The sequence below is a fragment of the Condylostylus longicornis genome, unplaced genomic scaffold, assembly GCF_029603195.1.
Source record: "Condylostylus longicornis isolate FDR11 unplaced genomic scaffold, ASM2960319v2 ptg000083l, whole genome shotgun sequence".
In the NCBI taxonomy this organism is placed as follows: Eukaryota; Metazoa; Arthropoda; class Insecta; order Diptera; family Dolichopodidae; genus Condylostylus; species Condylostylus longicornis.
This window is the reverse complement of record NW_026578051.1, coordinates 1,363,012-1,373,501: the sequence shown is the minus strand read 5'-3', so window position 1 is coordinate 1,373,501 and position 10,490 is coordinate 1,363,012. Positions and strand designations below refer to the sequence as shown.

The window sequence follows — 10,490 nt, the reverse complement described above, 5'->3', positions numbered from 1 at the left end:
AGAATATTTAATAAATATAAATATTTTCGTTTTAATTAAAGATAATTATTAAAAATTAAAAATAAACTAAGTATTTGAATAAATCGCACCCCCGGATATATAGGAATTAATATTTCTGTTATATAGGAACAATTTACAAAAAAAAAAAAAATATTTTTTTAAATTTTTTTGTAAATGCACCTTTCCAAATTTTCAATTTATTTTGGATGTAATGTAATAAAAAATTAAACAAATTATTTGTACAATATACAAGATTTAATATTGTTATACAAAAGATAATTTAATATTGTTATATAAAATTGAAATTATTATTAATATTATATTTTATATTAAAAAATAGCAAATTGCAATTTACAAATGAAAATAAAATTTAACTAAAAAAGAAAACATAAAAAATATTTGACACATTTAATAATTATGATTATTTTCTGTTTTGTTTTTTGTTTTTTAATTTGACATTTAAATAATTAAAAAATACATATACACTCCTATTATATTTTTTATATATACATACATAAGTTTTAATATAAATTTACAAATATTTTATTTTATTTGTTGAATTTACTTAATATAATTTTTTTAAGGTCACGATGGTTCTAATATCGTTTTTATGATTTTTGATGGTTTACGTGATTGTTTATTATTTAATTTATTTTTAAATTGTAAATGTTTTTCCATACATTGTCTAATATTACCGCTACATTTAGTTGATATTGAATAATAACCGCTACTACTATAATTATTAATATCATCAGATAATGATGATGTAGATGATGTAGATGATGAATTATCAATAATTGATGATGTTTTTGTTGCTGTTGTTGTTGTTGATGACATTGATGGTTCATCATCATAATCATTATTTGGATCAAATGTACTTAATTTTTTTTTAATTATATTATCATTATTATTATTATTACTATTTGTAATATTAATTTTTTTATTATTAAAATTACAAAAGATTTTATTAAAAATTTCATTACGATTATCAAATGAAAATGGATTTGAACAATTACGTTTTGCCATTGTACAAATATCGGTATGTAAATTAGCTGAACGTAAATAATTATTTAAATTAATTTTTTCATCACATGAAAATTCTGAATATTTCATTCGTTTTGTTAATGATTCTGAATTGATATTTATTGGTTCCGTTATCCATTCATTTTCAATACTAAAAAAAATTAAATTTTATATTAAATAAATAATTTTTTTTAAATTGAATTATATAATTTTAAAATTAATTACATTCCACATGGTTTCCATTGTACTAAGATTTCTTTAATACCATTTGGTTTTGTTCTTCTTGCAATTGGATGACCATTAAATGCTAAACAATCACCTGGTGCACCATTAACTGCTGTTCTAATACGTATACGATGTACTAAACCTTCCATAATACCAGAATCGATATAATCGAACATACGAGCTTAAATAATTAAAACAAAAATTAATTAATTTAAATAGAAAATTAAATATACAATATAGCTGTAGTAAATATTAAATAATTTAGAATTAAATAGAAAAAGTGCAAGTTATATTTAAAAAATCAGAGATTTCGCAGGCTAATTAGCCTTAATGTCAGAATGTGGCTTATATTTAAAAAAAAATACAAGCGGCGAGCAGAGGATAGGAAAAATAATTTACTTTTTGTTATAGCATCAACAATTTTCGGAATTGTCGAAAATTTGAATTTGATTTAATAATTTGAGCAATAACTTCTCGGAAATACATAACTCGTAACATTACCGTAAAAATTACCGTAAAATAAAGGAATCAATGAATTTACATAATTTTAATAATTATTTTGGTAAACATACTTAGTTTTACTGAAAAAAACAAACATGGAAAGGGCTCATACATTTACACATACTTAATGCTTTACGAAAAGTAAAAATCTAATATTTTTTTTTCCACATTTGTATTCAACACACGTATTTAAGAATACAAGCTAGAAATTTTAATTTATTTATATATTTTTTTCATTAGATTAAGCACATTATCTATAAATTCATAATATAAATACTATTTTCATACATATCTATATATATATATGTTTATATATTTTTTGTGATTTCCTATGAAATATCCTTTTAAATATTGTTAAATAACATCTGTATATTTTACCATACATCTGTGATAATTACATACATAGACACACATTATATACTGTTGAATATTAAAATAATAAGCGATTATAATATATATGTACGTGTAGATCCCTGTATACATATACATTTAACAATCACATAATAAAATATTTATATTACAGCTGTAATATTTTATGTAGGATATTAAACCAGTTCAGAAAACTATTGCAATCATCATGATTTCAATTAATCAATTTCAATTGCATTAAGATTTAAAAAAAAAAAAAATTTTTTTTTTTTTTTTTATTATATGTGTGAGTATATATCTGTGTGATATTTAAAGGATGAAAGGAAATTTTGTTGAAATTATAGTGAAAAATTAAATTCTTATGTCAGGATTTCATTGAAGTCCTTTTTATTTTGTGCTTTCTTTCATATTAAATTAAAATATTGGTAAATTGATTAAATATAGAGAAAAATTTCCTTCCTTTTTTATACCCGTACGAACGTATGTTGGAAGGGTATACTAAATTTGCCTTACCGTTTGTAACGCTAAGAAGTAATGGTCTGAGATATAGACTCAAATACATGTTTTTGATCAACGTCGAATTCTGAGTCGATTTAGTTTTATGTGTTTGTCCTTCCGTCCGTTTGTCCGTCCGTATGTGACACAACGATAACTCAAAAACTAATTGAGCTAAGTTCATCTTTCATCATCATAATTTTCCCAAATGATTTTTTATAGTAAGAGTCAGAACCCTATTTAAATTGGATATGTTCGGAGTGCCGGTTCGAGTAGCTGCCTAATAACTGCCAAATTTTATTTAACTATATCTTAGAAACTATAAAAGCTGTGGTATAGAAATTTCGCACAAGCGAATATATATTGGTAGGGCCAATGTGTATGATAAAAGTTGTTGAAATTGCTTTGCTATTTCTGGTAGCTGCCAATACAACTTCAATAATAGTTTGAGACACACAGTAGTTTGGAAAACGCAGTACTGAAATTTTGCATATATACCATAATTATCATAATTAATACGGTAATACGACAACTTAAAGTCATAGTCTGTCTTATAGTCAGTTATGGCATTTTTATTGGCGTATCTGATAATAAATTCGTACGGGTATGATAGAGTTGACACGGTCAACTCTATTTTTTCTCGTTTCTTTTCATTTTATTTATTTTATTTTTTTTTTTTTGCCTTTTTGTTCTTTTAATTCTGTTTTCTTTTCTTTCTGATTTAATCCTTTCATTTAAATTTAATGAAATTTTTTGTTTTTTGATTTTCTGATTTTCTTTTCCTCTCTTACTACATATAGTCTTCCTTTTCTAAATATAGTATACAGAAAAAAAAAATTATATATAAAAAGGATTTTAAGGATAAGTATTTATTTTGAATAAATGTGCGTGTGTGTGTGTGTACAGAGATTTAAAACGAAAATTTTATTAAAGAGTAAACATTTTTTTTCTGATATTTGGTGGTAAAAGAAAAACGAATATTAGTTTTATTGTATATAAAAAAAATAAAGGATGAAGGGGTAGTGTGATAACAATGTGGTTGCAAAAAAAATAATATAGTGAGGGTTATCTACATATACTCTTGTATACTCAAACTATCGTAAACTATTTTAGAAAATAATAATAAATATACCGAGTGTTTCGTTAAATAATCATTGACAATTTGATTTCATACGAATCTAAGGTATTTTCATGTCGTCGCCTTGTATGTTACTCATTTCAGGAGCAACATACAAGGCGACGACAGTACGACTCATTTCTGCGTCGTACTAGGGTCCTAATATCTCTTCTATTGCTACGGTAGTGAGCAAGGAGGGTATATTACTTTCTTTTTAGGACTGCTGTGACCAGAGGAGCCTCATTTTCGGGTAGTAAATTTTGCAATTCTAATGTTTACATTGATTTCATATTGAGTTTAATTTTTTTTCTTCAATTACAATTACGGAACACTCTATATCTATTGTATTTTAATAAAAAAAAAATTAACATTTCATGATTAAATTAAAAATACAGCATGTTTAGGTACTTAAAAGGATTTAGTCTAAGGGATCACTTGTTGTGAATTTCAAAAATACAAAAAACAAAAAAAAAAGATGAAAATGGAAAATATTTTGTCATCTTGATTTTTTAGAATAAACTAAGTCATAAAAGTTATAAGATTAAAGGTCAAAAATAACTTGCCATTTTAGAGATTTTTTTTTTTTTTGTAATATTATAGGGAGGCTAAAATAATTTCGGCATCTTTTAATTTTTGTTGAATAACATTTTTTGATTTACTGTCGTAATTGTATGAGAAACAATAATTTTTAGATCTTGAGTAATTTGTTTAATTTACCTGAGAAAGGTTGAAGACGATATCGTAATTTTTTACCAGTTTTCTTTAATTGTTTTGGTACAGGTGGATCAGATGTTCTCTTCGGATTTGATTCTTTATTTTCTATTGTATTAAAATGTCCATTAACATGTTTTTGAAGTGCCAGCTGTAAAAAGTTATAATGAAACAAAATAATTATTGTTAACAGGAGAAATGTTATGATTTCAGATGAAAATTAAAATTTACCTGTGAACTAAATCTTAAACCACAGCCATCAACAATACATTTAAACATTTTTGAGCCACCATGTGATAAAACATGTCTTTCAAGCCATCTTCTTGAACATGATTCACGGGCATGCACCTTACAACCATTCCATAAACATTTAAATGGTCCTGTTTGTGAATTAACATGAATATTTTGTAAATGATCAATTAATTTTGAACAAGTTTCATGTTTTGTATTGCATCCATCCCAATAACAAAAACCATCACGTCGTTTAGGACCTTTTGTTCCGAAACGATAACCCATTTCACCAGGTGCTGGAAATCGTATAGTTTTTGGTTGTGATAAAATCGGACTTATGGCACATTTTTGTAATGTTTCAACACCAATTGTATCATCAATTTTTTCTATACTATTATTAGCGATTTCTGTATCAATTTCAGTTGGTTTTAGAATCGATGAATTTGTAATGAAATCAATTTTAGCAACAGGAGTTGAAATAGCTGAAGCTGATACTGTTGTTGTTGTAGAAAAAGTATTTGCTAATGTACATATTGAAGTTGATGATAATAAAGCCGATGATGATGATGATGACGATGATAGAATACATGGTGGTGTTACATTTGAAAAGAAAACATTTTTTGACATTGCAATATCCTCAAGTTTTACTTGAACTTCTGCTGCTAATTGAGAATCGTACATTTGTGAATCAATTGATAAATGTAATGATGATGTAGTTGTATCTTCAGCTGCAGCTGCAGCAATTGCATTTGCAACAACTCCAGATGAAATTGAAAATGATGAATTTGAGGATAAAGAAGATTCAGAAAATATTTTTAAATGTTGTGTTGTTTCCATTTTGATGACATCTTCCTTAATTGATTCATCAATTTGTTGTGAAAGGGATTCGAATTTTTCTTTAACCTTTTCATCAGCCATTGCGTCCACATTAGCTTCATAATTTTCTTTGAATTGTTCTTTATAATTTTGTCGTAATTTTTCTTCAAATGCAATCAATTTTTTTTCAAGTTTTTCATCGAAATTATTTTCGAAAATATTTTGGAAATTATTTTTCATACTGTCTTCGAAAATGTCGTCTGCTATCTTATTTTCGAAATTTTCTTTATTAAAGTTTTTATAATTGTTATGGTCCAAACTTTCATTTTGTTCTTCTTTTTCGATTATTTCCTTTTTCTCTTTAATTATCTCGTGACTATCTTCTTCATCTTCTTCCTCTTCTTTTTTACAATCTGAATCTATTTCATTACCGAAAGACATGTCTTCCTTAATAATAAGTTTACCTTCGAACTCAGACTTGTCACATTCGGATTTTTCATCGAATCCACCTGATTCTTCTGAACTTTCTTTCGTTGCAGCTTTTGAAAAGCTTTCATCTAACATTTCATCTAAAGATACTGATTTCGAATGATTTGTATCGTTTTCCTTACAATTTGATAATGCGTTCTTACTTAACGAATCATCACTGTCTTCAGTTATTTTACTTTCTTCTGCTGGAAGTTTAATATCATTTGGCATCGTTACAATGTCTTTTGGTTTTGGGATTATAGTACTTTCTGTTTTTCGTTCAGCATTTTCAATAAGTTTTTCATTAATTTGTTGTTCAATTTTGCCTTCGAAACTAAGTTCAGGTATGTGATCAGACTTTGTATCAGATTCAGTTTTTGATTCATAGTGAGGCGTTAATAGTTTTTCCCTTGATATTGGCACGATTGGCGGTGGAAGAGTACTTATATTTACTGGCTTTTTAATTTCTTCCAACGGTGGTGGGGACGATCTATTGAAACTAATCTTAGTCTTATTATCTATTGGCAGTTTTATGGTATTTTTGTTTGAGATCGGTACCAGTGGAACCAATGGCATCATATTAATTTTATCTTTTGGACGAATTTTTTGCTGACTTTGTTGCAGTTTAATATTTGCTGTATTTTGTTTAGCGCCACGCTTTTTACGTTGAGGCTTAACATTTGAACTTAACGAATTTAATGCTGATGGTTTTCGACCTCTTTGATTGGGTTTTGCAATGCTTGAAATTTTCTTAACAATTTCCGTATTACTTAAAACTAAAGGTGGAGGAGGAACTTGTGAGGACGAGATCATTGCAGTTTTAGGTATTGATGTAGGTAATTGACCAGATTTAGCTAAAACTGCTGCGGCAGCTACTGCAGCAGCCGTGGCATTTGAATTATTGCCATTTCCAAAATTTGAAAGATTAGATGCAGGCAAAAGAGGAGGTAGAAGCTTAGGCTCTTGTTGTGCATTTGAACAAATAGCATTTTGTAAAAAACTGCTCCCTGTTGTTGTTGAATCTGATTGTTGTGTTGCAGCATTTAAAATAAAAGAAGCAGCTTGTTGTTGTTGATGATTTTGATGAGCTTGTAAAATTGCACTCAAGCTTGGCAAAAAACTGGCTGCATTATTAGTGGCTTGCTGATTCACACTTGAAGTCGAAGTTTGTATTGAAGGTGACTGAATCGGTTGCAACGCAGGCAAAGTTTGAGGAATAGCGTTTTGTGATTTTGCAGCGGAATTAGCAAAAATAGCTCCAGTTGGCAGTGTTGTAGCATTCAGTAAATATCCGTTTGATGTTGCCATGAATAATTGAGGTGCCGTAATTCGACTCAAATGTGGAGGTTGAGCTGCTAAAATACTTGGTGTTTGAGTTGGTTGTAAACTAGAAAGAACACTATTTGTGGCGATTGTTTTTGTTTGTTGCGTTGAAGCTGCCGTTGTTGTAGTTGTGTTTATTGTACTTAATGGTATCACATTTTGAGCCAACGAAGATTTCATTAATAAATTAGTTAATTGTGTGGGGTCCATTGCTAGAAGACCATTTGTGGCAGTGTTTTGTTGCGGATTCGATTGGCTGGCAGCAGCAGCAGCTGCAGCAATTTGTTGTTGGAATTTTATAACAGTTCCATACAACTGTAATTGTGCAGCGGCAGCAGCTGCTGCTATATTAGCATTATTAACTCTTGCAGCAGTAGTCAATTGACCATTTGGCTGTACAAGTAAATTTGTAGCACCGTTTGCATTGGCTGCCGCAATAATATTTGGGATTTGAACCAAATTTGGCATCATCGGTATTTGATAAAGAGATCCTGCGGCAGTAGCAGCATTGGCTATTGCAGCTGCTGTATTATTTTGATTGTTATGTTGAGCTGAATTCAATTTCGTATTTTGTGATGATGCTGCAATATTTGTAGCAGTTTTATTCAATTGATTTGCTGCATTGGCCAGTTGCAATTGTGCAGCTTGTTGTTGTGGTATACGAATTGCTGTTAGTAAAACTGCTGGTTGAGGATTTTGTTGAGTTCCTGGTGCGCTTACTTGTAATTTTGCTGGATCAATACTTTGTAATGGTGGTGGTTGTGAATGATTTGGTGCATTTCCTACAGTTGCAGACGCTAATAAAACAGGATTACCACCTTTGACCTGAGACGGTTGACTTGTTGATTGATTTGTTAATGAATTTATTGTTTTCGGTTTAATATCACCGATACGTGGAGCAATTGCAACCGGTTTTTTTGGAGATTTTGGTGCTAAAAGAGGCAACTGTAAATTTGTTTGAGCTGATGTTGTTTTACGTAAATTTGGTGCAACTTGAGCAACTTTTGTTTTACTACGATCAATTTTTCTAAGTAATGGTGGTATAGATGATATTGTACGAGTTTTTGAATTATTTGATGCAACTGTTGTCGTATTTATTGTTGTTATACATGTTGTTGTTGTCGTTGATGTTGTTATTGATTTTATATCCATGGGTTGTGCCGCATGATTTAATGGTTTGGATTTTTGTTTCATTTTGAAATAACCCGTAATTTTTGTTTGTGATTCTTCATTGGCAGCCAATTTCAGTCTTTTATTAGTTATATTATTATTATTTATTGATGTATTTAATAAAGTTGTTTTTAATGGTTGCTGTGTTATAGCTGATGATGAATTATTTGTTGTAGCAGCAGCAGCAGCAGCGGCAGCAGCAATAAGTCCTATTTGATTTGATAATATTGATGCTGAATGTGTTGTACTTATTAAAGGTGGAATACTTTGGTTTAATAAAGTATTGTTATTATTACTATTGTTATTATTATTACTATTATTATTATTATTATTGTTAATACTATTATTATTATTTAAACGTGTTTTTTTATTGGCAGCTAAACTTGTTAGTGAACAATTATTATTATTACTATTATTATTATTATTTATATTATCATTCACATTTAACGTTGATGATCTTTTATTATTCTTATTATTATTTATTTTAAAATTAGTTGAACTTAAATTATTAATATTATTATTAACAATATTACTCATTCCACTATTCACATTAATGCTACCGGCGCCAATTATTGTGTTAGTAGAATTTGTTATATTTTGAGTATTATTATTTAAAGTCTGATTGTTGGCAGTGTTAATTGAATTTAATGGTAACGAAGACAACGATTGTGATAATGATGAAGAAGAAGTTGTTGTCGTTGTTAATGCTGTTGTAGTAGTTGCTGTTATTGATGTTGTTGATGATAATATGGCAGGTGATAATATTTTATCATTATTTTTTATTTTATCATTTATACTATTATTATTATTATTAATATTATTATTATTTGTATGAATTTTATGCCATGACCATAAATTTAAATTTAATTTCTGTTGTTGTATAAGGTTCTGTTGCTGTTGTTGTTGTAAATTATTTTGATTTTGTGATTGTAATATTTGATTATTTAATTGTAATGCTGCTACTGCTGTTAATTGATTTGATTTATGTTGCATAGATGATGATAATGGTGAATTAATTGCTGTTACTGGAATTAATTTATCAATTGATGCTATTTGAGCAGCAGCTGATGTTTGTGTAACACAATTATCTATTTGTTTTGATGTTATTATGTTTTTTATATTATTATTATTAGTATTATTATTATTATCATTATTATTAGAATTTGGTGTTATAGAAGATTCAGTTAATTTTGTTTTAGATAAAAGAACTTGTGATGGAGGCATTATTAATGATTGCGTTGAATTTATTAAAGATTTTGTTGTTGTTGTTGTTGTTGTTGTTAATGCAGCATCAATTTTTGGTGATAATATAACATTTTTATTAGTAATATTAACATTACTATTATTATTGTTATTATTATTATTATTTGATATAGCTAATATAGATGATAAAGGTGATGAGATCGATGAGGATAATAATGTTGTTGTTGATAATGATGTTGATAATTTTTGTTTTCTAATATTTTGATTTTGTAGATCATCTCCGTTACCACTTAATGGACTATATGGTGAACCAGGATCTGATGCATCAGATGATGCTGTTGATGAATCTGTACAACTTAATGTTGCCACGCCACTATAATTTTTTTTTTTGTGATTTTTTTTTTTTTTTTTTTGTAAGTGAACAGAGAAAAAAAAATTTATATATTATGAGAATGAAATTTTAATCCTTTTTATGTAAGAAATATAAAAATGAATAAAATATTTAATAAAGTGATAAAATTGATTTAAAAATCACTATAAATTTTTTTTTTTGATTTTTTTTTTCATTTTCCACTTTAAAACTTTATTATTTTTTCAACATTTTCAATTCATTTCTTTTCTATTTTTTAATATTATTACAATTAATTTAATTTATAATTTAAATTGGAAATATCCGCTCATATGTGTTCATATTTTAAATTTTTCTCTACATCTTTAGTTAAGAAATTTATGTATATATATGTACGTATGAATATGTAAGAATGTATAAATAAAAGGCACTAAATTTCTTTAATTATTGATAATATTGTATAAATTTTTTTTGTTCTTATTATTTTTT

The 10,490-nt window shown here is 27.4% G+C and overlaps 1 protein-coding gene across 1 annotated transcript; it reads right to left on the bottom strand.

Annotated features, from left to right (window-relative positions):
- Positions 1-585: 585 nt before the first annotated feature.
- Positions 586-10,084, bottom strand: LOC129613354 (zinc finger protein jing homolog; the record flags this gene model as incomplete). The annotated part of the gene is made up of 4 exons (XM_055527365.1): positions 586-1,174; positions 1,249-1,429; positions 4,448-4,592; positions 4,673-10,084. Coding segments are annotated over 4 exons (6,327 nt in total), but the record flags the coding sequence as incomplete, so codon positions are not given.
- Positions 10,085-10,490: the final 406 nt, after the last annotated feature.